Genomic DNA, 27,228 nt, shown 5'->3' with positions numbered 1-27,228 from the left:
GGGGGGGGGGGGCTGCGGGGCTGTGCCGTCGGGGGGGCGAGGGAAAGGGGGGTAGGGGGGGCTCCGTGACAGGTGCTCGGCGGGGCCAATAGCCGGCTCGGCCTCCCGCCGCCGCCAATGGAGGCTGCAGAGCCTCCGGCCCAATGGGAGCCTCCTGAAGGCCCTTGTAGGGTCGCACCGCCCAGCGCGGCCCCACAGCCGCCCGCTGCCCGCCGCCGCCGCCGGGAGACGCGGGCCCGGCCCGGGGCCGCCCGCCCGCTGCCGTCCCAATCCCCCCCCCCCCCCCTTCCTTTAAAATTCCTCCCCCCCGGCCCTGTCGCCGCCTGTTGCCGGTGCTCCCATGGAAAAATCCAAAAATTTCCGCATCGACGCGCTGCTGGCTGTCGACCCCCCCAAGGCGGCGGCGGTGGCGGCGCAGAGCGCACCGCTCGCCCTCGTCGCCTCCTCGCTGGGTGGCAGCGCGGCGCGCGGCTCCAGCAGCTCCAGCAGCTCCAGCGGCAGCCCCCCGGCTTCCTCCTCTTCTTCTTCCTCCTCCTCTTCCTCCTCCGAGCAGCAGCAGCCGGCAGCCGGCCCCGCCGACCGCCTCCGCGCCGACAGCCCCTCGCCGCCGCCGCGCATCCTGGCAGCCCACTGCGCCCTGGTGCCCAAGGGGGGATTTTTGGCTTCTACCAGCGGTCACCCCCCGCACCACGCCGGGATGGCCCTGGGACTGCACCCCGCGGCCCCCGGGGGGCCCGGCATGCCCCCGCAGGCGGCCCTATACGGGCACCCCATGTATGGGTACTCGGCGCTGGGCGGGCAGCACCCGGCTCTGTCCTATTCCTACTCGCAAGTGCAAGGGGCGCATCCTTCTCACCCCGCCGCCGACCCCATCAAGCTGAGCGCGGGCACCTTCCAGCTGGACCAGTGGCTGCGGGCATCCACGGCCGGCATGATCCTGCCCAAAATGCCCGATTTTAACTGTGAGTATCGCCTTCCGCAGCCCTAACCCCTCCGCAACCCTAATATCCCCCCCCCCCCCCCCCCCCAGCTCCCGGCTCGTAAGGTTTCAACTGCGTTATATTACTTTTAATTTTTATTAAAAGGAGGAAACAGCCATCCACAAGGGATGCCCGTGTCGCCCCCTTCTCCCCTGTCGCCCTCCAGCTCGTTTTTTTTAGGGCGGCTCAAACGTGACGGCTCCCAGCCCATCCCCGTTGAGCAGCCCATCCCTGGCTTCCCCCAAAACGCGGATCCTGACCCCCAGGCTCTCTTTATTTTATTTTTATTTTACCGGCAACTGGCTGAAAATAATTGTGGCACTCACCCCTTGGACAAGCGGGTGTAGGGTTAGGGGTTAGCAGGGGCTTGGGGGCCCGCGTTCCCCGGAGGGATGAAGGGACGGGGAATAACAGGGTCGGAGCGGTTCGGGACGGGGGGCTGGGGGCTCTGGAAGTGCTGCACGAAATCCCCCCAGCCCCAAATCGCAGCCTCAGCAGCAGAGCAGCTAGGCCTCACGGCGACGGGGACCTTTCATGCATCTGTTTTAGGCACAGATCATTTCCTTAGGTGTGAGCTCTCAGTGGGGACGGCCGGTTTAACAATTCCGGAGGTGTAGTTTTACGAAAACCGTGCCAGGAAAAAAAAAAAAAAAAAAAAAAGGAAAATATATATTTTAAAAAAACTAAACACGTTCGCAGAAAAAAAAGTCCATTGTTTTCTTTCGGATTGAGGTTGTTTGGGCTGGAACATTGAGGGAGAAAAAAAAATAATTAGCGGAGCTGTCAGAGCCCTGCCTCTCAAACAAGGCGCAAGGGGGAAGAAATAAGCGGGGAAAATCGCACGGCAGTGACAAAATCCCATCCTCGCTCCCGTCTGCGAGCCGGACACTGCCCTTTTCTCTCCGTGCCTTCTTCGGCAGCCTGGCCCCAAACGCGGCCGGGCAACCAGAGCATTTTCTTCGGTCCCAAACCAAATCAAGCGAAACCCCAAAACGCGCCGGGAAGCGCGGGCACGGCCGGGGCGCGCCCTCGGGTGTCGGAGCCCCGTGTCCATCCATCCACCTTTATTTATTTATTTATTTATTTAATAAAATCTCTTATTTGATTTTTTTAATGCGGAAACCACACCGATGTATACATATATAGCATGCATATATATAACGTATTTATACGTATTTATATATAACTTATATATATTAATTTATCTCATATATTAATGTATATATTATATATTAATTCATATACTATTTTTTATTATTTATATATATATAAAAACCGTATTTTTCGTTCAAAGGCTTTTGCCCACCCCTCGCCGCTCCCTTACCCGCTGCAATCCCGTTAATTACAGCGGGGGGGGCGGGGGGGGGTTGTGGGCGCGGCGGGTTTAAGCGGAGCAGAGCATCCCAAGGAGCGAGCTGCGACCCCCGGCTCCGTTTTATTGCCTCGCACTTGGGCCCTGGGGAAATCAAGGGGCAGATTTTTTTTTTCTTTATGGCTTTTTCTTTTTCATTTAATACATTTCATTTCAGGGATCCCCTGACACCCCCCGTGGCACGTCGGGTGCCCCCTCCCCTCTCTGTGCGCTCCCCCCTGGTGCCCCCCAGCATCCCCCCGGCGGCTCCCCCATTTCTCTGCCCCCCCCAGCTCTGCTCTCACCCCCGCGGTTCCCCCCGCAGCCCAGGCTCAGTCCAACCTGCTGGGGAAGTGCCGCCGGCCCCGCACGGCTTTCACCAGCCAGCAGCTGCTGGAGCTGGAGCACCAGTTCAAGCTGAACAAATACCTCTCCCGGCCCAAGCGCTTCGAGGTGGCCACGTCGCTGATGCTCACCGAGACGCAGGTGAGACCCCGGGGAGAGGGGGGGGGGGGGGGGGGGGGAATAGGGGAGCCGTCGAGGCGCCGTCGAGGGGCTGGGGCTGAAGCCGTGCCCCAAATTTCTCGCTCCCTCCCTTCCCAGGTGAAGATTTGGTTCCAGAACCGGCGCATGAAGTGGAAGCGGAGTAAGAAGGCGAAGGAGCAGGCGGCGCAGGAAGCCGAGAAGCAGAAGGGGGGAGGCGAGGACAAGGCGGACGAGGAGCTGCTGCTGCCCGCCCCCGACAAGAGCGGCGGGCGGCGGCTGCGGGAGCTGCCCGACAGCGAGCCCGACGACGACGAGGAGGAAGAGGAGGAGGAAGAAGCCGGCAGGTGCTGCCCCTACCACTCCTCCGACTGCTCCGAGGCGGAGGAGGAGGACTCGCAGCCCCGGGGCCGGCACGGAGCCCCCACGCTGGCCCCCACCCAGCCCCAGTGAGACCCCGGCCCCAGCTCCCCGCCCGCCCCGTCGGGGCCGCCCCCCCCTCCACCCCCCCAAGACCCCCCCTTTATTCCGTTTTCTCCCCCCTTGGAGGGGGATGGAGAAGAGGATCTCCCGTGTGCCGGGAAGGGGACAGAAGATTTGAGGTGACCACAGTGTTATTATTGACTGAAAAGCAGACGAAACTTGACCCCCCCCGCCCCCCGGTCCCAACCCTCCGTTCGCTGAGTCTTGGAAATGATTTTGTTCTGACTATATAGCGGGAAAACTGCTTATGTCCTGAACGTTAAAACTGCTGGAAATCTCGATACCGTCTTTATTTTTGTATATCGTATTTATAAAAAATAATAATAATAATAATTACCTCTACTTATGCATGCTAAATTATTACCCCCACCCCCGCCCTCCCACCCGCGCGGTGGGGTGGAAAATAAACGGCGTTTTGTACTTGAGACGTGTCAGGGGTCTTGGGGGGCTGGGAGGAGGGGGGGATAGGGAAGGAGCGGGGCCGCGGTTTCCCACCCGAGCTTTCCCCCCGAGTGGCGTGGACGGGGGGGCCCGGCGCAATGTGCCCCCGCCGTGGCGCCTTATAACGGGGGGGCAAAGGGTTCAGCGCCGTCGTGGAAGGGGCTCCAGCTTCTTCCTTCAGCAGCCGTGACCTCCCCGTCCCTCCCGTCCGGATGAGGGGGAGCGATGCGGCTGCGCCCCCCCCCCCATTTTTGCATCCATTTGCCCACCCCTCCCCGCCGTCGGGGCTCTTCTCGCCGCCTCCTGCAGCACCCGGGGACCCAAAACCGGGGTACCCCCCAGCGGGGAGCAGCTCCGCCTTGCAGGAACTGCCTTAATTAAGGTCTCGCAAACGAGCTGCAGGGGGCGAGCCCCCCTCCCCCCGTGCTATCCCCGACGCCGAGGACCGGTCCCCCCCCGACGGCCGCTGCCCCGGGCTTTAGCTCGCCAATAAATCGGCGGATCAATCCGTCCTTGTCACGGCGGCTCTCCCCCAAATCAATTACGGGGAATTTAAATATCATCACCGGCTCAGCCCCGCCGGCTCGGGGCCACGTCCCGCAATTCATCCCCGCTAATTGAACGGCGGCGCAAGATGCGCGCAGCCAGGGCGCAGCCGCTTGTTTCAGGGAATAAAGAGCTCCAAAACGCGGCCTGTTCCCGCTCCCCCACTTTTTAAAATTATCATTATTTATTTTTTTATTTAATTATTATTATTATTTAATTTTATTTTTAATTTTTTAAGGCAGGGTTTTGCAAACCCGCTCTAACCTTTCCAAGGAGAGCTGTGCAGCCCCAGCTTCTCTAAAAATCCGGCCTTGAAACCCAGCCTGGAGCACGCAGGGGACTCCGACCCGGAGATGGCACGGAGGAAAACACCTCCCCATCCCGGAGAGCTTTAGGTGCTGCCGCTCGGAGCTGGGCTTTAGGCACGACCCGGTTATTTATGGGTTTACCGGCCCGGCACACCCAGTGCGCCGCGGGACTACGCCGTAAATCACGGCCGCGCACAGGGGAACCGTAAATCTGGCCGGATCCCGTGTGTCGGGAATCTGATCAGGGTAAACCCGATTTAGGCTTGATCGATGCCCTCCCCCCCCCCCCGGCCCCCCTTCCAGGGAAACAATCGTGTTGCGGGCTCGGGTTTTAATCTGTAACGCGGTGTCCTTTCGTTCACAGGCCGCGGGGTTTGGAGAACTTAAAGAGAGAGGGGGAAAAAGGTGGGGAAAAAAAGGATGGGAAGAGGGTATGGGTCGCTTCGTGAATTTTCACGCTGGTGGCTGCGGCTGCATTTGCCTGAGGGGGACGGCTGTGCCTCCACCATCCCTAAAGCCGACGGCGCGTACCGGTGTCACCCCTCTCTGCCCCTGAAAAGAGCCGAAACAATGCAATCCCCGTCGTTATCCTAAAAATAATAATAATAATTAAGAGCGAGCTGAGGTCACCTCTCAAAAAAAAAAAAAAAAAAAAAAAAAAAAAAAAAAGATGTTTCCTCAGCCATTAATTTCCAATTAAATCCGGCTAATTAAAGTGGCCGGCATGCGCTGTCGGGCCAGGATGCGCGGAGGTGTGTGTCCAGACGTGAGAAATCGCCTCGCAGGGCACAGGCAGCCGGTCCTGGGCTCCGTATCAAAGCCCTACCGGTGTTTTGTGTCTGTCTCAATAAAATTAATCTCTTTAAAGCCCGGCCTCTCACAAGAATACCTTCAGTGTTCCAGACTACAAGGGCAAATATGTTTTTCAGATTCTGTTTTTATGGACGGATTAAAGTTTATTTTCCATAATAGGGCACCTAATAAAACTCATAAAGCTCTGTCAGTCTTACAGCTGGTGGCCTCATTTAACACTTTCACTTCGTAAATCATTTTACAGCTTACCAGGTGTTTCCAAAACCGAGGGGGGGGGGGGGGGGGCGCGGGAAGAGAGCAAGGAGGGGGAAAGGAGAAATTAAGCTCACTGAAAATACAGCTCGGCTCCCTTCGCGGTGGGTGCGTTTGTGCTGTCGTTTGGAAGGGCTTCAAAGAAGGTGTCGATCCCAACAGGGGAGAAAATCCCTTTAATCAGGCTTTCCCATGGTCTTTTGAAGTGGCGGGGTTCACGTGCAGCATGGGGAAAGTTCACGGTGATGGATGGGGGCTGGTAATGGGTGCTGTGCTCCTGCAACTGGACCCAACATGCACCCAGCTGGGCTCGGCAGCACTGCTGGAGATGGTGGTGGTGCTGGTGGTGCTGGTGGTGGTGCTGGTGGTGATGATGTTGGTGGAGCTGGTGATGATGGTGGTGGTGCTGGTGGTGGTCATGGTAGTGGCAGTGCTGATGGTGGCGGCAGTGCTGGTGCTGGTGGTGATGATAATGGTGCTGGTGGTGGTGGTGCTGGTCATGGAGGTGGCAGTGCTGATGGTGGCGGCAGTGTTGGTAGTGCTGGTGGTGGTGCTGGTGGTGCAGATGGTGGTGGCAGTGCTGGTGGTGATGATGTCCTCAGCACTGTCAGGGCCAGCACAGATTTAATCCCCCCCCCAGCTGGAACTGCAGCAGGCAGTCCAGGCCCTTTGGGGTTTTGCTGCCACACTTGAGGAGGGGTAACCACCACCTTGGGTGGACGTTTACCTTGGAAAAACAACATGGTTTCAGCATGGATGTCATTAACCAGCAATTCCGTGAGCATTAAGTGGGAAAACAAAAGAACCAAAATCGGAGCCATATGCTTGAGGTAAACCTGCGAAAAGTCTTTCAAATGGGAAACCATAAATATATAATTCCCCTCGAACTCTCCACGAAACTTCTGGGGATGAAATACTTCACTAGCAGAAAGCCTGTTGATTATTTCTGAAGTCCAAACTCTCACACACATCCACAGCTAGTGGATTAAGTCAAATTTTCCTCAACTTTTCCTTTTTTTCCTGTGCTACATGGGGTATTTCATGGGCAGGGGTCTGGGTCCCCAGCACTGAATGGATGGTGGAGGAAACAAGGCTGCTAGGCCACTTGATCTCCACTGGGTATTGTGTGGAGAGACCAAATTACAGTCCTTCTGCCTCCAAATGCCAAATTAGAGACCTTCTGCCCCAAAATGCCTGTTCAAGGCTGGCCACTGAATGTTGCTCTGAGAGCTCTTCAGTGCCTATGGTACAGCGGTCTGAATTTTATTTATTTTTTCACCAGTGATCAGGATCAGAGCTGAGGTGTATTGGGGTTGTTCTGGACTCGACTGATCGTTTTTGTATTTTCTGGGACTTTTTGATTTCCCTTTTTGCTGCGAGGAGCAGGCAGCTGTGTACACATGGTGCTTCCAAAAGATCTCAGGTCCTGGGGGTCTTCACTGCCCCCTGCCCTGAGCACTGGAGAGATTTTGGCTGAAGTCCTGGGGCTTCCTTGCATGGAAATGGAATCACCCATGACATTTAGGAGGCCAGAGTGGTCCCGAAGTTGTTTTTCTCTGATCACAAACTATTAACAAAGTTTGGCTTTCAGCTTCCTTTTGGAAAAGAAACGGGTTTTGTTGAGTTAAACCTACCTGAGACCAGTCTCTGAAATCAGCAGCTAACAGGAGCAATGATCCTACTGCATTGCAAAGCCCAGCAGAGCCAGCGGCTTGCCACAAATTGTGTAGCGGGGAGGCTCAGCTCTGTTGCACTGCTTGAAGGACACGTGCAAGCTGATCAGTTTCCTCTAATTAATTAATTATTTGAAATTATTATCCATAGGACCTCTGTTAATGTCCTTGGCCAGCTTTTGACAGGGTAGAAGCCCCCAGTGGGAATGGAGAATCCCTGCCCCTATCCAGCCCTGGGGGTGCCACTTACCTAAACACAAACCAAAGGCAGCCAACATGGATTTTAACCTGAGGATGGGGCATGGGGATGATCCCAATGTGGAACAACACCTCAGGGAATAGGATGGGATGTCCAGCACTGGGTATCCCTGGCTGTCCTCTCTGGGGAAACCAGCCCCGGGGGCTCGTTTCCATCGTGTGATCGCAGCTGGCGGAGCACGGAGGGCTGCACAGACCATCTAATGACTCATTCTGGACTTACACATGATGAATCTATAAGGCACGCATTGCTCTAGCAGCTAGGTGCAATTTTAGAAATGTTAATGAGTAATTACATAAAGGTTGTCCACAGTCAGTGATGTTAATCACTGTTCTTTTGCCAGGGACAATTAAGATGGCAATCCAGCAGCGTAAGCCGGCGCTTCCTGCTGTCTCTGCTGCCTCCTTCTCTCTTCCCAGCTCCCTGCTCCTGCAAGGATTTTCTTGCCTTCCCTCCCTCCTCCCATGCTGTCAGCCCCCATCTTCTCTTAAGGGCCTGCCTGATGGAGACCAGGGCATTTTTAAGGCATGTCTGAGCGTCCCACATGCTCTTGTCAGGGTGAGCTGAGGGTGTGGGGAGAGGCAGATCTGGGTGATGGGAGGCATGGAACTGCTGCCTCCATTGCCCTGCCCAGAGCATCATGGCACTGAGCTCTGTTTGTATGGTTTGTTACAATAAAACCTATAAATTTATCCACATTTTCACTTTTTGGCCCATATACAGGTGCTGTTCAGTGTCAGGCAGGTTCCACGTGATGGAAAGCCCATGGCAGGGGGTTTTAGAGGAGGATGGAGCAGGGACCACAGAGACATGTTAGATGGAAAGGCCAGTCTGGGTGTGCAGAGCTGGGGTTGGACCATCCAGGAGCTACTGGCAGTGAGCTTGTAGCACCCTGAAAAAGATTTTCTCTTTCATTGACTTCAGAGCTGTCCAGAGAGAATACCTGTCATGCTACCGATCCTCACGGGCACTGTTTGGTTTGGGGATAGGAGGGAGGAAGCTCTTTTATCAGCTAGAAAATGACAAAACATTTGAAATACTTTCTCCTTGACTCTCCCAGAAATTCCTCTTTATACATCCAGAGCTTAAGTCTGAGCATCAATTTTAGCAGCTGAGAAATAGGGGATAACATTGAAAAAGCTTGCTGTGCCTCATCAGCCTGCAGGCAATGCTTCACATTCGTGTCTGCTTTTGATGCCCTTGTGTACCTCTTCCTAATTTGTGCTGCACAGTACATGTGTAGTCTTTGGTGTAACAAAAACTGGTGAGAGACCAGCAGGTTTAGCTTCATCTTCATCTGAAAAAAGCATTTCTGTAGAGAAGTTTGAAAAGTGAACACCATCTAGTCAATGTTTTCAGGCTGAACTGAATTAAAGATTAAGAAAAAAAAAAAACAACATCCAGAATTGAAGGCTTTGGCTGAGTAGGAGAGATGATTTTGTGCATAAGATGCAAGCCTAGAAAATGAGATCAGGATGATTTTCACCCCCCAAGCTGTCACTGAGACTTCTCATCTTGTGCTTAAACACACGGAGCTTCATCTCCTGCCCATACCTGAAGGCTGCTCCCATGGAGTGGCTGGCTGCCCCCTGAAATACTCCTGGTGTTTCATGTACCTGCACACCCAAGGAGGATTGAGGATCCTCTTACCCCCCTAATGCTAAAAGGTCCGTAATGGTTGTTTAATGACAACTGCCGTGCCTGGAAATCTGTCATAGCTGGGACCGAAATAGCCATTTCTTGCTACTGACAGAAGACCTTAAGAGAACTGCTCATGAAGGGTCTCTCCTCACAATTTTACTGTGTGGCTCTCCTAGTGACATCAGGTTTCTTTGTCATTTTTGAATGCATTCACTTTAAAGTCTTCTATTCACATGCTGCTTTTGGTGTGTGAACTTCTTTTCCAAGCCCACAAGTTTTAAGAACTATTTGGTGCCAGCTGGCTCTTCCTAAATTTCCTCTTGATAGCTGCTCACTTCATTTCCTTAAAGTGTTAGGGAAGAGATGTCCAATTCTGCATTGTATGTGCATCTAAATCAGTGGAAGGCTCCTGTAATTCACAGGCTCCTAGGGCAGGGCTGGAGCTTGCCCCAGCCATGGTGGTAACAGAGCTGTGTTTTGGGGGCAGCCGTGATGTGCACGCCCGCGGGCCTCTCAGTGAAGTAAGCCTTACTGGAGGCAAGTTTCCTCCAGGAGATGAAATCATGAGAAGTGGCATCTGGTAAAAGAGTCATATCTCTACCTACAATTTCCTGACACGGGTCCAACCCCACAATGTCTTTAGGTAAACACGCTCTGCCGCGCCTTTGGAAAAGCGACCCTGCAGATCCAATTGTCTCATCGAAATAAAAGCTTAAAACTGCTTCATCTGATTTAGGAAAAGGTCAAGCACTGCTTCCCATGCACGGGGGACCTGACGAGGTACTGAGCTGCTGCTACGCTCACTACAAGAAGACATCCGAGCACAGGAGCTGACATTTGTGTATTTACAAAGCCGAAAGCACCGTCTTGCAAGTTTGGCACCGCGTTCCCAGGCTGGGCCCGCTGGCATGCAGGGTTCACCCGCAGCACCACGCACACCGAACGATGCCAGATGTGCTCTGAGCACGGCATCGAGTTGCACACCTTCGGCGGGGCAGAGCTGCTCATGTTTGCTCTTTCAGAGCACCACCGATACCAGATCGTCATCCCCAGCGTGAGGGATGGGGGAAAAAGGGGAAGTTAAAAAGCCCTGCAGAAACTTGGACCGTTCAGGTGCGGTGCTAAAACCCTGCCAAAAAGGACTTGCGTATGATTTATCAGCATCACACTCCGGCCAAAGCGAAAAACCAGACTTTACTGCCCCGTTAATTTTGATACAAAAAACAGAGAAAGTTAAAAACAGTGTTGGTCAGCTTAAAAGAAAACAAAAATTGAAACGGCGATAATAGCTATGGGGGGACACTACTGCTTAGCTTAAATTTTCTGCTGCATGGCTAAAAAAAAGTCAAGTATCCGGCTTGTAGTTAAATGTATCTAAAGCAAATCCCCCTGTATTTCCCCCCAGATTGTCACGTGTAAGGATCAGTGTAACCGTAGCTGTTTGGTTTTCCAGAGTTTCCATTTTTATCAATTTGAAGCCCTTTTCTGCTCCTGAAGCACTAACCCCCCAACCACGTCGTGGCAGGATTTTGGACACTTTAAGTAGCATCTTTCATATCAGAACCGTCAGGGAACATTGCTTACAGTTTTGACTTTGGCTCGCAGGAAGAGATCTCTGCAAGCCTGCGGATGAGCATGCACGTAAATAGCAAACTCTGCCCTGCCTCCCACCGCTGCCAGCAGCAGTTCGGCCAGTCAGACCACAGAAAAAATGTCAGGAATGGCTGCGTCCAAGGGTCACGAGTCCACGTTCATCGGGAAATCATCACATTTCTATCTGATGCCTATTCCCTCCCTGAAACACAGCAACATTGCTTGACTTACTCCATATCTCACCCCAGTAACTGTCCTTGCACCACAACTATGGCACCGTGGACTGGCAGCACCTTTTGGCTGCTTTCCACAGAAATTCAGTGTTTTATTATTATTATTTCAATTATGCATAATTATGACAAGTACAAAAGCTGCAGGCAGGTAAAGTCTGCTTCCTGCAAAAGCAAAGCAATAACTGTAATAACTGGCTGTAAGTTAGAACAAAATGTGCTGCTTGGAATAAATAATAATGCAAGTCAGTTTAAAAAAAATAGTAATTGCAATTTTAGACTGTAAGGTTAAAACAGTCTCCTCTAATTGCACAGCAACACCTGCATTGCACTGCCTCAGGCAGCTGCAGCAAGTGAATGGACTCACACCCATAAAACACAAGGCAGTATTTCCATGGGTAAAGGGTGGTCAGTTCTGATCAGCAAAGCACTCAAACCAGGCACTGCTGCACTGAATTTAAGGAAGATGACTCAAGATTTGTCTTTATAAACAAAGTTGCCTCAACCTCCCATCTGGAGCAATGTGTTTCAGTTTATGTTATTAAACCACGAGCACATTGAAATGCTGAGTCTCCCTCAATCCCTGCAAAAAGGTAATTAATTATGTGGCTGCTGCAGTCCGGGGGGAGTGATTGTTACTCACCTAGATCCCACGGTTCCACAGCAGCTGGAATTTCTAGGGGCTTGCCCAGATTTTCTCCCAAATCCAGCCACCAAATCTAAGCCAGGAGGTTTGGCATGGTTTGTAAAGGCTCTGTTCATACACACCCTCACACACATTGTGACTTCTGTGTCACAGTCCAACAGAAGACAGCATTGCTTCTGATGCCCATGCCTCTGCTAAATGGTATGGATTTTTAAAAAATGTAATGCAGCATTTTTCCACTGCCATCTGTTGCATGGAAGATCCAACAGAGAAAAAGTGTCCGGTTTTGTAGACTTAAAGCTGCCAGGGGTCTGAAAGAGGCAGAAGAAAGCATCTTGCTTTGTTCATTTGTTAGCAGTCTCTGTGTGTTAGTTACATGCAGGAATAACCTGAGATTTTGACACTGGGTCTCTCAGATCCCAGGATACTTTTGTTCACTACGATGTGACCTCCCCAAAAGGGGAAAGGCCTGAAAAACAGCTCCCTTGCTGCTGGGAGAAACACTCTTCTTCCTGAAAGCGTTACTTGTATTAAGTACTCTATATTAAACTATGATTAAAACAAAAAAAATCCCACACATCTCGGCCAGCTCTTCTGCTGCAGAACTCAAAATCTTCTGGCAGGTGCTTTCTGGAAACCATTTTTCCCAACAAGGACAGATACAAAGATGAATAGATCAGTTGATATTACATGCAATTAGGAGACACCAAAACTGATTAGACTACTGACCACCAGAAGCCAAGCCTGGTTATAGAAATAAGGCTGGTATCCCTAGTACAGGTAGTTTATGCAGACTAGGACATGCTCCCACACGTTATTTGTGGTCACTCCCTTGCTGGCTACCCAGCTAGAAAAAGGACAACCCAAAGAGCAAAGCCATTTAAGAAATCCCACTTTAATGTGTAGTTGTAAGGTGACAAAAGAAACTGAGTGTTATACAAAGAAATCCACATGATTTTTTAAGACAGCTGAATGGGGAGGGGAAGCAAACCCTTAGAGAAAGTTACTTTCTTACTAAAAGACTGAAATTGATATTATTCTTTATACCTAGAAAATCTAATTATCACAAATGGTACGGCAATTCCAATTTTAAAGGTGAATAAAACAAGTTAAAATAGCATAAAACTCTGCTGTGATCTTTAAACCCAACAAAATTGGGCAAAGTCAGATCTTCAAGTCTTTTTATTATAACAATTCACAGAATTAGCTGAGAAATTCAACACTTTTAGAAAAAAGTTGGTTTCTTCCAAAACTGACTCACTAGTACTTACGCCATCTAGTGGCCTGTTCTTTCAGGCAAGCGCACCGATGAGTTATTAAAAACCTTTGGTTAACGCTGATCCTTTGAAAATACAGTGGTCAGTTTTCTGCAATTATTTTAAATGGGAGGCTGGAATACGCAATGCTGAACATTTCTACTGACTGGAGAATGACAGAAGAGAAATTCGACCTCTTCTCCAGATTCTAATCCGCATGAAGTACCCATTCTTAAAGGGACATGTCAAAAAACATCTTCCCTTCCTTCAGATGGGCCTTGTTTCACCCTTGATTAAACCTGTAACTAGTACAATGAGCAGAGTAACCATCTCCATCAAAAAATGGATCCTTTCCAGTAACAAGGCTCCCCTCATTCCCAATTATTTGGCTCTGAAAGACTAAGAGAGTCTTGCATCTTCATGCAAACCTAGTTTTTCCATGTTTTATTTGAGAAACAGACTATAGTTTGAATTTGGATTCTTTTGGTTGCAAAGCCTTGCTTGCTAGTTCAACTCTTTCTTTTAGTAGGCTAGCTTCTTCATCACTCTTTTGGACTTGAACATTTTTCAGTAAGAAGTGGGTAAGGAAAAGTTTCAAGCCTTCCCGCAGCGTTCCCAGTTTGGGGTTGTCAGATATCCTGTAAAAATAGACAGAAAAACAGTATTAGACTTCTACTGTTTCAAAAGTTTCTATATTTTCTTTCTTCAAATATAGATGTTAAAAAAACAAAACAAAACAAAAACACAACATATAAAAGGTGCTTTTCCAAAAAGGCTTTCAAAATTAATAGCATGTCTACACTGATTTGGCAAACAGCCCAAACATACTCAACATACAATTGGTCCTCAGCAATAAAATGAAGTATCAGAATACAAAACTTGTTTTACGTAAACAATTGCATTATGGAAAAGGAAAACCAAGGCAAACACCATGTTTGAACTTCCTTGTGTTACAGCATAACGGCTGAAACAACATTCCCCCCCCCCCCAGCTTTGTGTGACATTGCAAGTACAGTATAACTTTCTTCCTGAAGTTGCAAATTACAGCAGTCTCCACAACAACTGGAACACTGGAACTCAATTTTACATGGGTCACGAGAAACCCAAACTGTATGGGTATCAATCCAATGAACTGTGTAATACTTCATACAACTCAAGGATGTTTACAGACACATTTATCACTTGTAGGGGATTAAGCAAAACAGAAGTGTCAGAACAATGTTTTAGCACCTTCAATGAAACTGAGGTCTTTTGATCACTGTGAAGAAGGATTTAAAAGAAATAAGTTCCCTGTCCATTGTATAAAACCAGGACTTTCCATACAATGTTGGTTTAAAAAATAAAAACAAGCCCACAAACCTTTCCTGCAGCGATGTAAAAAGAAAAAAAGGAAAAAGTACTGAAGAAATCTACCAGCAAAGACTGCTTTGAGACCAAACCTCACTGCACACAGATGGTATAGCAGTAAGGAATGCGTTAAGGAATGCAGGTAATTACAGAGCTCTGCTCATGAAATTCCTAAATGATACGCCAAATATCTGAAAGCCTTATGTTGTATATAATACCTTGCACAGCTAGATCAGAACCTGTACTAACACACAAATGCTTCACGCCTGCTGGCCCACCACCACCTTCCCCCAACAGAGCTTGCTTTTTAAGGGATGGATGTCTGGTATCTGGAGAAGGCAGTGTATAATTGCAAACAAATAAGGAAACTTCTTATCTTTCTAAATTACTATAAATGAAGTATTTTCTGGAGATCTCTCTGATCACTTACCTCCTAAAAATATCACCAACATCTTCAGCATCTGTTTTGACTAACAGCATGCTTAAGACTTGTCGCAAGAAACGGGCTTTGGGTTTATCTAGTTCACTGAATTCAATTACCTGGTTTTAGAATAGAGAGAATTAGATTAGACTCCCATATACACCAAGTCTGAAGTTATGCACAGAAAAATTAGTTGAGAACATTGCCTCCCTAAAGCCAATCAATAAAGCTAGCATTGAAGTTTCTAAGGAATAATCTGTCCAGTAGTACCAGAATACAAAGATGTAATTATTCAATTTGATAAATACTTCCAAAGTACAATCTAAGACAATCCAGAATATTGCCTGTTTAACACATTTAAATTATTCTTTTCAGTAAGTTCCACAGACTTCTTATTGCGAAATTTAAGCCCCCCAAAGATTTTTTTTCCTGGTCTAATAAAAAACATCAGCTAAAACGCATGGTACAAAATTCACTAGCAAAGCCTGCTAATAAAGGGACCTCAGTTCCAACCCCAGATGCTCTGAAGAAAATGGCTGTCATACAACTGCTCTTGATCTAGAATTGAACAGGACATCCAAACCATTAAAATCCCCATAGATGTAATGGGATTTCATTAACACTGCCTCTGATAACATGAGAGATCCAAATCACCTGCTCCGAGGCAGTTTTTCTTCGTTTGGGAGCAACAGTGCTACTGTAAAAGGATGATCCTACACCGTATTCTCCAGGATTTCTGTATGCTTGCATCACCCCAGGTACCCTTTTCCCCAAAGGATAGCATTACTATGGTTGATAAAATTAATCTGGTAATTTTAGAACGAGTTTCAACTTTATGACAATGAACAGTTAAACCACCAGCTAAGTACATACAGCTATTAATATAAGTTTTCCAAAGGTAAGAACACGTATTTTGAAAAGAAAGCACACCAACCTTGAGAACTGAAAGCGGCAATGATTTTGTCCTTAGTAAGTGAACCAACACTGAAACCAAATTGGTGATGGCAGTGGCTGACAGGTTTCCCAAGTCTTTGATTTTGTCCCATATACTAAACTGAAATGTCACCTAAGTGTCAAAGGAAAAAAAAAACAAAAAAAAAAACACACTACAAGTCAAGGGACCATTTAAGTAAGAAATTACAAAACCTTTTCACCTTCCATTCTTTGTGCGCCCTCTGTTAATTAGGAGATGTTTATCAGATGGTTCAACTCCTTTTAAACATGCCAACAGATGAAAGCAAGCCTTCTCCAGAAGTTACTTAGAGTCAGATCTGAGCAGGAAACAGAGTATACCTTACTGAATGAACAAGTATACCAGAAGAATGTTTCCTCAGGACCATGAGATGTAAACAGGCACACATCTACTCTCAGGTCTTTAGTTTCTAACCATAATGGGACTAAAAGTAGAACTGTATTTTTCTTTACCTGGAATCGTCTTTCATATTCACAAAACTTGCCAGCCAAAAATGCGTAGAAGGGGTTATATGTCTTCTCCTGTAAGCAGCAATAAAGGATAACGTGAACAATTTCTCTCTCCTGCTGGTTTTTCAGTCCAAGCCTAAAATTTAGAAGAGAGAATAAAAATAGTAAGGAAAATATGATTGCCACTACGTAAGCGCTACAACAGTCAAAAATGTTAATACCTTAAAAAACACATTCAAATCTGGTTGTCAGAAGTTCTTAAAGTCCTTAAAACACTGAATGGCATCAAAACCATAAGACTGTCAGCTAAATCAGCATCCTGGTATGGCAATATGGAAATGCTACAGCATTACCAGGGAAGTGGCCGCAAAATTAAGACCACAGTAGACAGAGACAGAACGATACAAGTATAATTACTGCCTGGAGAGGAAGAAGTAGCTCATTCCATGTTTGCAGCTCTCCACAAAGTAAAACAGAGGAGGCAAACCTGTAATCATGGAGTCTCGTCCTTATTTGTGCCTTTGAAAGCAGCAGTACTGCAACAAGCACTACAACTTGGAGTACTAACACAGAGGATAAATCGTGAGACAAGAGCTGCTTGGACAACAAAACAGAACAGCACCACCTGAGGAAAACAGTATCAATAAGTACTTATGCTGGCTGTCTCCCAGCATAAAGGCCAAGGACTGAACAGCCTTCCCACTTGAACATTTGACCACTCGAAAATAGGGCTGAGGCACTTTGGCGAGGAACGGTAACTAACTCACAATGCACCTGTTCTGTGAATAATATGATTTAGCTTCCAGGGCTGTCAAATGTTTGGCAGCATTAAAACCAATTAAAATGAAGAATGCTTAATATTATAATCTGCAAAATGTCAAACAAAATTATTTTCATTGCTTCAAGCTCAAGTTTCATACGGCATTGGTATAACTCAAATGCATTTTCTAACAAAGTTTGACCCCACTGGAACTTGCTCTACAGTCTGGAGAGTACAGCTTGTCATAGCTCGAGTCTAACGGCTGTTGATTGTACACCCTTCCAGACATCTGTCATTGCATTTGATCATAGACACGTACTAGAGAAAATACTGTCACTCGGCCAAGAAACAGAATGTAAGGTTTTACAATAGGAAAGTCTGGGATGGTTTCTAGGTTGACTGCTAATGAATGGAGAAAACTTCAGTCTTGTTCCCCAGAAGAGAACAGCACCGTAAGCGTTGGTCTGCGATATCATTCACTGCTCTCCCATCAGCCAAGGTCTATCTAAGTTTGTAACAGAGCAACAAAAGTTTGTTCAGAAAACATATGTAAGTTGTCAGCTATCTGGCATATATCTAATAGATGACTTGTGACGTTACAGTGCAGTCACTAATTTGATACATTCTCCTTTTCCTTGCTCATCATCACTTGTAACATAACTTATTTTGGAAATACGTTGCCAGACAGTTATAACCAAGTAAAGCAGCATTTGATGTTCAGTTTTGTTCTTACCTTTGCTTCTTCATAGACCTAGCAGTATTTTCTCTTTTCAGACTTGATATTCCTGAACAACTAAAATTTATGTGTTGAGATTGTCTTTCACTGCTGAACTTCACCATAAAGCTGTACAGATTTCATAAGCCCGGTAATTTTAGCTAAAGAAACTGCAAGCACCTCACCTATTAAATCATTCCTGGGACTTGTATGTCTTAATCAAATTAAGTTTCCCTCCAAATATAGGGTAACTGCTTCTGAAGCAGGTTATTTCTCACCAGCAGAAGCCTGCCCCCAAGTAGGTTAGTTATCATCAGCTGGAGCCCAAGATTATCACTGGCTTTAGATCAAAAAAAGCAACATTCAATACCACCTATTAAAAATCAATTCAAGTGCGTATAGTAGATGCAATCACATACTATCTGGAATTACACAACACACTACACAACACACTGCAACAGGATATCTAAGCCTTCTTCCCCTATTACAATTTTTGTGAGACGTGAAGTTTCTCAAGTTCTTCTTCTCCATAAAACTGCTTTAAAAATTGCTGGCCCAAGCTGGCCAAAGGGATGGCCAGTGCTGATGGCCCCATGGCATTGTGCTGAACAATAAATACGGGTAGCTGACCAGGGAGAGGGGTGGGGGACAGTACTGCCACTGCTCAGGGTCTGGCTGGGCGTCAGTCAGCAGGCACTGACCAACTGCACTGTGTGTCCGGTTGCCCAGAGAAGCTGTGGATGCCCCAGCCTTGGAGGTGTTCAAGGCCAGGCTGGATGGGGCCCTGGGTAACCTGATCTAGTGGGTGGCATCCCTGGCCATGGCAGGGGGTTGGAACTGGGTGGTCTTTAAGGTCCCTTCCAACCTGAGCCATTCTGTGACTTACTTTTCCCAAAAGGAGGAGAAAGAAAACCAAACTATAACAGGCTAGGTTTAAAATGGTTTAAATTACCATTTCACCACAACTCAACTCTGCCAGAGATGTAGCAGCAGATGAATCAACAAGCACAATTAAAGTACATCTTTATGTTCTTCCTCAAGAGTCTGACATCAAACACATGAAGATAAATTCCCATACACTCTGGAAAGCATGTTTGCATTAAACTTAATTCCTTCACCGACTAGTCTGTGTACTTTCCGCTATACTCTGCCAGATGTGGGCAGATTTTAGAGTCCTTTTCTCTCTGCATTTGCTGCATAAAAATCAGAATCAACACACAGCAGGCAATCTGCAGACACAGTTTTTCTGCCAAGCCTGTATGCATATAGATTTGTATACTAGTTTAAATAGCACAGATGAGAGTCAAGGATCAATTTGCAAATTGAGCTACCAGGCCTTGGCAAGAACTGCAGCAGCAGCAGCAAATTTCTTTTAATTGAACAGGCCATATTAAGATATTGGAATGACTCCATCACAGTCTTAAATCCAAGCTGTGTTTTGCAGAAGTGGCATTTAATCAAACATTAGTTGACTTTATTACGGAGTCTGTTTTGGTTTGGTTAGCAAATTAAATAATTGCATGCCATCAGGGTAAAACAATTCCTTTGAATTACAAGGCTGCAACAGGAAAGTTCAGACCTGATCTCTCTCCTCCCAGTTACTACAGACTTGCAATTAGTATTCTGACAAACACAAAGAGTAACTTATTTTGAGCTCTTCCCTGATCACATACTCTTCTAAAGAGAAGTTTGCCAAGTGTTGAAGAAACTGGTCTTAACATGATATGGGACCCTGGAGCTAGTCCAAAGCTAATAAGTTTTGCGGGAGAGAAACCGAGGTGCTAGAATGCTACCAGAGACATGCAAGGTGGCAAGAAGTAAAAGAAGCAAGCCTGCGACAGACTAGGATCCACTAGATTGAGATCCACATCTTTAATACAAAAACATATCCTCCTTAAATCAAAGGTTGCTGTAAATCACAGTTCCAGACTTAAATAACAATAACAGAGGCTACTTTTTTTTCCTCTGGCTGCCACTCAGTTCTGCCTGACCCCTAGCAGTCCTTCCATCAGGGGTTTGGTCCCCCCTCATACCCTTCGACTCTATCCTCATGTGGATTCTAGTTACGCATTTGATCCTGTTTCAACTGAACGGTGAGACCAGCAATGTTATTCCTCCTTCCCAGCTATCACTATTTTTAGTTCTGGGCTTTCTTCTGACCTAGTCAGTACTTACTTCAGAAGCTTTTCAAAGGCATCCAGGAAATCTTCACTTGTCATCAATACACAAAAAATACTTCTCCTGATATCAGTGTTCATTCTCTGCTTGCGAGCAAGCTCCATTATCTTTGAACTCACCTGAAAAAAAATGAAAACTTAAGGAGAGCATTTTCTGTGCAGCCTCTAATATGACCATTAAAAAAAACCTACAGCAAACTGTGAAACATGAATCCAGAGGTCCTGAACTTTCATCCAATAAAGGCACAGGTGTCATCAGGAGCTTTTTCAATTAGGGAAACCTAGTTTAATTGTGCCAATTATCTTAAGAAGTACTTTCCTAATGTATGTGACCACAACCATCTCAAACTACTTTACAATTGCATGGCATAAGAAAAAAACTGTACCATAGTATTATGATAATAACTCTTTTGAAGGGCACGAGTCCAATATTTTGAAAATTTTAGTATCACATCTTACAATCCAAAAGCTTAGTTTTAACAAGAGTCCACCAAGGCTTTTTTTGGTTGGCTCTTAAATGAGCTTATTCATCTATATCAACAACATATAAAAGATTGCGGACAACAAACTTATTAGTTCTATTAGTTCTACTTGGATTTACCTTCCCAATGTGCAGTTTTTGCTGAGTCTTGCTGTTTGTATTATCAATCATTGGCGCTCCGCTCCAGGATGACCCAATGATCCACCAGCGACCAACCTTATCAGCATTGAGGAGCGATTCCAGGGAGACACGGAGCTGAGTTTCTTTTCCGGAACTACTGCTGTGAACCTTGAATAACAATAAGTATAACAGCATAACAATAAATAGCAACAGATTTTTTTAAAAAAATACATTTAATTACTTAGAATTACTTTAAATAAATACAAGTAAGTTATCTCTATAAAGATCTTCACGTTTCTTTCCTACAACCTTTTCTTTCAGGCAGTACCCTGAGAATAATTTACAGATTTTTCCATTTACTCCAATTTCTCAAATAGTAAAAGTTTCTAGGCATAGATTTGATCAACTTCATTTTTTTTTTTTTAAAAAAAGATCATCAATAAAAAGATAGCCATCTTTCACTCATAGAACTCAATTACAATTTAGATTTGATTATGACATTGTAAGATGCTCCGATTAGTTTCCAATCCAGTCATGATCTCCCCATTGAACATTTACGATCAAACACAAGGACAAAATGACAAACTGCCATAAGTTTTGTACAATTCAAACAAAATGTATAAACTCTTCAAACAAAATAAAAATTTTCAACTGAAGAGTCCAGAGGCATACTAAGAGGGTTGTGAAAAATTGAGAGGAAATTCTACAGAACCAGGTTACCTATCATTGCTGATTGCTGGACTTAAAAGTTTCTGAAAAATAACATGTTGCAGATGCATACACTCTAGAACCAGATTTCAATATTGTGAAAATTGATTAGCTCTCCAAAGAGACAATTATCTCATGCATTTTATACTGGATTGTAGTAGACATCACCGACAAGGTTCCCAGAAAAGAAAACAATAAATAAAAAACCCATATTTTAAGAAGTGCTGGACTTCCAAAATAGTTCTGGTGAACTGGAACAGTTCCAGTTCTGGAACAGGCTCCCCAGGGAAGTTGTCACTGCACCGAGCCTGTCTGAATTTAAGAAGAGATTGGACTGTGCACTTAGTCACATGGTCTGAACTTTTGGGTAGACCTGTGCGGTGTCAAGAGTTGGACTTGATGATCCTTAAGGGTCCCTTCCAACTCAGGATATTCTATGATTCTATGATTCTATGAACTGTTGAACAGGTGCCTGCATTTAAAATCTATGGAAAAAGAAAACTTGTCATGATGACTCATTCCATCTGCACAATCATTAAACATCCCACAATCTCTTTGTCAAGTACAGGACTTTACCTCAAACCCTTTGGCTACATATTATGTCCTTTCCCAGACTGTTCTGCAGAAGGTTGGTTGATGCCTGACTAAATTGAAACACGTGACATTATCAAGTACTGTCTAAGAAATAATTTTTGTCCACAAGAGCAGACTATTTAATGAAAGTATTTTATATATATATATTTATAAAATTTATGTATTACATTAGCATATTAGCATATAATGTCAGCATCAAGCTGACAAACCAGAGTTGATTATTTGTCGTGTAAGAACAGCTATGCTAAGAACAGCTATATGTCAAGAGAATTCTCACCAGTGTTCTTTGCAATTTGCGGAGTTTTTCAACTGGCTCAGGATCATAACCGGGAATCTTACGCATGTCATTATTCCTCAGTGCCAACATAGTCTCTAGCATAAAACGAACCTATCAGGAAAAGAAGTATTTATGTGAATTACCTGCTGCAAGTTTAATACATGAAATAGTGTATTCTTCAAGTACTATTACGTGAGAATAAGCAACTCATCGGGCAACGTACACTGAAAGTTAGAGTACATGAATACAGAGAAGGATGTTTACTCTAACTCCTATTGTATTCGCAAGCTTCAATTCAAAAAGCCTTATCTGCTAAATGCCAGCCCCCAGTGACCACTTTTTGAAGTGTAAGAAGTATGAAACAGAAGAATTATTCATTGCACAGTATACGTGACAGCTCTCGTTTCCCCAGTTGCAAGCATTTTGGTGGCTGTGTCCTAAGAACTAAAGGAGAAAGACAAGAAGAAAATAAATAACTGAATGCAGCGACTGAACTCTAATAAACTCTAGAACCTAGAGTATAATGGAAAACATTTTGGCAAATATACACACGTATGCAAGCAATGTTGATTTGGAAAAGAAAATCCTTAATACACACATACCCTAGCCTGGTCCTTAAAATTCTTCTCTGCTGTGTGTGCTTTGCTCTGGGCTTCACTGATCAGGTCCTTCAAAGCCAACGCATCATCTTTTCTTAAGGAAAAGCCCACGTTTTTCAGAAGAAACAAAATCAGCTCAATATCTTTTTCAGTGAAAGTGCTAACAAGCTTCTTCAGAATATCAAAGATCAGCAGGGAATGAACTACGTGGAAGTTATACAGATGGGCAATCAAGGCAATCAGATTTTCACATTCTTTCCCTTCAGCATCACTTTTAGAGAGTTCATCAAATTTCTTCACCACAGCTTCCAAAAAGTGAGCACCGACCTGGCAAAAGTTCCATTAAGGAAAAAATAACAATTCAGCAGTTAATCATTAGCAGATTTTAAAGACAACTGTAAAATAAGCATTTTTGAGACACTGTCTTTATTAATTTTAAAGAATATTGTTACTCCTCTCAACAACAACGGATGTACTATGTGTACATGCACAAATAGTACCTAGCTTGTCTCACATTTTCTTAAAGAATGTTATTTATACCTCACGTATGCCACCCAGTTGCCTTTCAAAGTCAGTACAAATGTTACAAAATTACAGTATGCATATCAAAATTTGTTTACACAGTTTTCAGGATCACACTTTCCCAACTGTCAAGCTAGCATGCTGTTACTGCTAGTCATTTATCCAGTAAAAGCTGCATGTCTAAAACCAAATGCATCACATGAGTTTACCATTCCAGAACTAAATATTTAAAGTGCAGGGCAGTAAAATCATAACGCACCAAGTTTTCACGGTTGCTGAGCATGAGACTAGGTTGATTTTAAAGTGGGAATAAGACTTAGCTGTTTGCCAGAGGTACAGTTGGGAAAAAGTCCTGGAATTCCTTCATTTATGAAGAGTAAACTAATGGTAAAGAATTAAGTAGCATACAAAGATATAGGTAGGTAAAGAACAAATTACTGCTAAGGTTCAAACAAGACACCCACGCCATTATTATAGTGGTAATATTTGCCTTTTTTTTTTTAATTGGAAACCAAAAGTTTTATAACAGTGACCAGTGGTAATTCATAAAGTAAGTAGTCAGATAAAGCAACCCAGTCACGTTCACTGGTGAACAGCAAACAAATAAGCTACAAAGAGAGTTTATCTATCAACTGAAATATGCTATTTAGTGACACATAATCAGAAATTAAAAGGCAATCAAGAAAAATACTCCCCAATATATATTATTAAACAAAATTAGTCCCAGTCACAAAAATTACCTCAGTTCCTACTGTACGATGAAGAATGCTGACCAAAAGGACATGCTCCATCATCAGTCTTGCAGGCATGGCAACCGCAGTAACACAAGCATTCATAAGAATATCTGTTAGCGTTTCATTCATGTCCTTTCTACTGTTGGCCATGTAGAGCTCTTCCAGCTGTCCACTAATGGAGGACAAATTTGGTTCACTCAACCTATTGCGAAACAAAATCCAACGTTCACTGTTTTGCCTCTTTGCACAGTTCCACAATTTTCAATGTATCCAACATACAACCTGTTTGCAAGCCAAGCTAGCTCTTTTAAAAAGAATAAAGATGAATGAAAGGAACCTTTTGTCCTTTGCTGTGTTCACTAAAATAAAAATGAAACCCCAGAACATTTTTTTGGAAAGTATTTACATATAGAAACAGATTAGCAAGCCATATTTACAAAACACTATAATGTCCTTATTGTCATACTGAACAGCCTTATTAAAATTTTGTTCCTGTTCAGTTTTAACTGAACATCACATGATGGCACATCACAGTCTTTGGAAAAACTAAGTACGAAAATACTTCATACTTCTGTAACGTATCAGATACAGCAAATTCTAAATAACTAAAACTGTATTCTGTAGTCTGCATTTTACAAGTAACAGATAAAAGAAAGTATCAACAGAGTTCTTATTAGAAGGGTACTCTAAAATTAAAAGCACATGGAAGTGTTAATTACTTTTTCTGGTTTTCAGTACTTTAAGCTATGAAATAATATAAAGTTCTTCCTTCACTGCACTGTTAGAGGAAATTTAACTTTATTTAATTTATAAAACACATGCTAACACATGTATAAAACACATGCTAAGGGGAATATAGCGGGGATCTCACACTGTAATTTTATTTTCTTCAAATAGGCATACTCCAAATGACACTTAAGAGAATTATTGCTAGCATTTGCAGGCAACAGCCATGTGGAATTCAGCCCAATCTTAAATTTATTTTCCATTTTTTTCAACTTCTTTAACTACCAACTTTGAAAAATTTCTATCAACAAAGATAATTATTATTAAGGATAGCAGACATGACTGCCAACTTAAATCCAGTTTGAAAAGACAAAAGTCACATCCATGCCGCTTTTCTTTGAATGATGATCACTGTCACATAGAACCAGAAAGATTAATTACTTGTTCTTATTACATTACCTATTAATGAGACCATTCACCATTTTCTTCAGTCTTCCCAATTCCTCTCTTTTCTTGTCATCTAGTGTCTCCTGAGCTTTTCTCACTTGAGGGGGAACGTACTTTGTAGCACTGTGATTATGATCCTTAACAAGAAAACAACAGGATAGCAAATGAGACTACTGTTTTAAATATTTAAGTATTTTAAATAAAATAATACATTTCTATTTAAGATGAATATATCAGTCTTTTACTTAAACGTACTGTCCAATAACTAATGCCACTGTCCAATAACTAATGCCAAAGGAACAACTTCATTCAGAAACAAAACCAACATGCAACAAGTTACTGCTTATGATCAACTGGACAGCAGCAAAAGAATCCCCTCTCTCCTTCAGGTGAAATCTCATTTAAGTTATTAAAACTGTTATATTGGATCTTTATTTTATCTAGGTAGACAACAGAAACCTGGACAGGTGAAAGCCTCAGATGCAGGGATACTAACAGCATAACTTGGTGCCATGTGGGTAAATGATCTGTTTGGCTTCCTCTTCTTCACTTTGCTACAGAGCCTACCACAGGCAGAACCTCTGGGATCATGTGGAAGGAACACTCCTATTCCCAGCTGACACTCATTTTTAACATAAACTCTTTATGGTCTTAGTGGAAAGGCCTAATCTGGATCTTGTAGAACTGAGATAGTCACACTTTGTTGTTCCTTTTATTTGCTAATCTTGTACATACAAACAAGGCTTTGTGCTTTAGGGTGCAACCTCCTACCATACCCTCCACATGTGTTTGTCCCTAGGACTTGGCAAACCTAGGAAGTCAACACTTGATAGGCCCAGCGCTGTTTTCACCCACGTTCCACATGCCGGTTAAAGAGCAAACACTTCACTGAGGTGATGTAAAGCCTGTTTTGCATTCGTGTTGCAACAGTGCTTTGGGAAGCAAGTTTGTGCTATTTCAGACAAAGGCCCTACCTCCTCTTCCTCCTCCGGGTCCGGAGGCTCGCTTGGCTCTGGCTCACCCTCGGAGGCCGAGCTCTCATCACTCTCCCACTGTTGTTCCACATCTTCCCCTTCGGAGGCGTCGGAGGCGTCAGAGGCGTCCTCCAGCTCTTCATTCTCCTCTGGGGCCTCCTCCTCGTCCTTCTCCGAAGCCTCCTTGCTAGCTCTCGGTCCCGGTGCCTCCTCCCGGTCGCTGTCCTCGCACAGCTCGCCGAGGCCGCCGCCGGAGCCCAGGACTCCCAGCACGTAGTCCAGCCCGTCCCGCACGAAGCTCTGGGGCAGCTCCTCCGCCCCGCTGTTCCCTTTCTTCTTGCGGCGCTTGTTGAGCCCCAGCCGCCGCTCCAGCCGCCGGATCTCCTTCTCCTCCTCCTCGTTGGCCTCCAGCAGGGCCCGTTTTCGCGACCAGGAGGTGGCGGCCGGCCGAGGGGCTGGCACCGGCGGCCGCACCGCCTTCTGCTGCCGCGGTGGCTCTGGACGTTGCTTTACAGCGATTGAAGTCGACGCCGGGACTTTGGGGCTGGTGACAGGACCTGGCCGGGCAGGAGCAGCGGGGGCTTCCCCCGTCTCCCCGCGTCGGAGGAGGCGGCGGCGGCTCCGCTTGAGCCTGCGCTTCTCCTTCCTCAAGTCCCGGCGGCTCTTTCGGCTCGGTCTCTCCGACCCTACCGACGCGGGCAGCGGCGGCTGGTCTCCGGCTGCCTTCACGAACTCCTCCACCGCCAGCCGCAGCCGATCCAGCTTCCTCCCGCCGCGGCGAGCCCGGCCAGCCGCTGCTCCCCGCTTCTTCATCCTCCCGTCAGCCACGCCGCGCCGGGGCGCCGCCATCTTGTGGAAGAGTCCCGCTCCCCTTCCGCCGCGCGGCCGCCATTTGGCGCAGCGCCCTCTGCTGCCTCGGCGTTCCGGTCGCGGGCGGGAGCTCCCTCGAAACTCGTGCTGAACCTGCTAAATCTGGAGAAACTCTCCCGTTTGTCGTGTTTAATAAAATATCAGGGTTGATCTTAGCATTACAAAAGGGAATGGAATAATTTCTTTCCCATAAAGGCCCTTCGATAAAATGCTAATGCCTCATGATGCCACAGCAGCCCAGAGACCCCAAGTGCCCTCTGGGCACTTCTCCACGTGCTTTGTCCCCCGTTTTAAACCCTTTCTTACACTGCCAAGCAGCAGTATTTCTTACCGAGTATGCCCAAAACAACATCGTTGTCAGCTGCTAATATTTCCCTCC

The 27,228-nt window shown here is 45.7% G+C and overlaps 2 protein-coding genes across 2 annotated transcripts; one reads left to right on the top strand and one right to left on the bottom strand.

Moving 5' to 3' along the window:
• Positions 1-325: 325 nt before the first annotated feature.
• MNX1 (motor neuron and pancreas homeobox 1) lies at positions 326-3,676 on the top strand. Its single transcript, XM_035319566.1, has 3 exons — positions 326-962; positions 2,657-2,817; positions 2,935-3,676. The coding sequence occupies exons 1-3, from the start codon at positions 341-343 to the stop codon at positions 3,265-3,267; spliced, it is 1,116 nt and encodes a 371-aa protein (XP_035175457.1). The 5' UTR covers positions 326-340; the 3' UTR covers positions 3,268-3,676.
• An 8,899-nt stretch (positions 3,677-12,575) lies between these two features.
• Positions 12,576-26,853, bottom strand: NOM1 (nucleolar protein with MIF4G domain 1). The gene is made up of 11 exons (XM_035318975.1): positions 25,980-26,853; positions 25,018-25,142; positions 23,839-24,034; positions 22,580-22,903; positions 21,978-22,088; positions 20,399-20,566; positions 19,796-19,917; positions 16,149-16,281; positions 15,658-15,789; positions 14,733-14,842; positions 12,576-13,593 (listed from the first exon to the last, which is right to left on the bottom strand). Exons 1-11 carry the CDS (start codon positions 26,826-26,828, stop codon positions 13,416-13,418), a joined length of 2,448 nt encoding a protein of 815 aa, XP_035174866.1. The 5' UTR covers positions 26,829-26,853; the 3' UTR covers positions 12,576-13,415.
• Positions 26,854-27,228: the final 375 nt, after the last annotated feature.

The sequence above is a fragment of the Oxyura jamaicensis genome, chromosome 2 (assembly GCF_011077185.1).
Source record: "Oxyura jamaicensis isolate SHBP4307 breed ruddy duck chromosome 2, BPBGC_Ojam_1.0, whole genome shotgun sequence".
NCBI lineage: Eukaryota > Metazoa > Chordata > Aves > Anseriformes > Anatidae > Oxyura > Oxyura jamaicensis.
The sequence above is the reverse complement of the archived record's forward strand: the minus strand, read 5'-3'. Positions and strand labels throughout refer to the sequence as shown.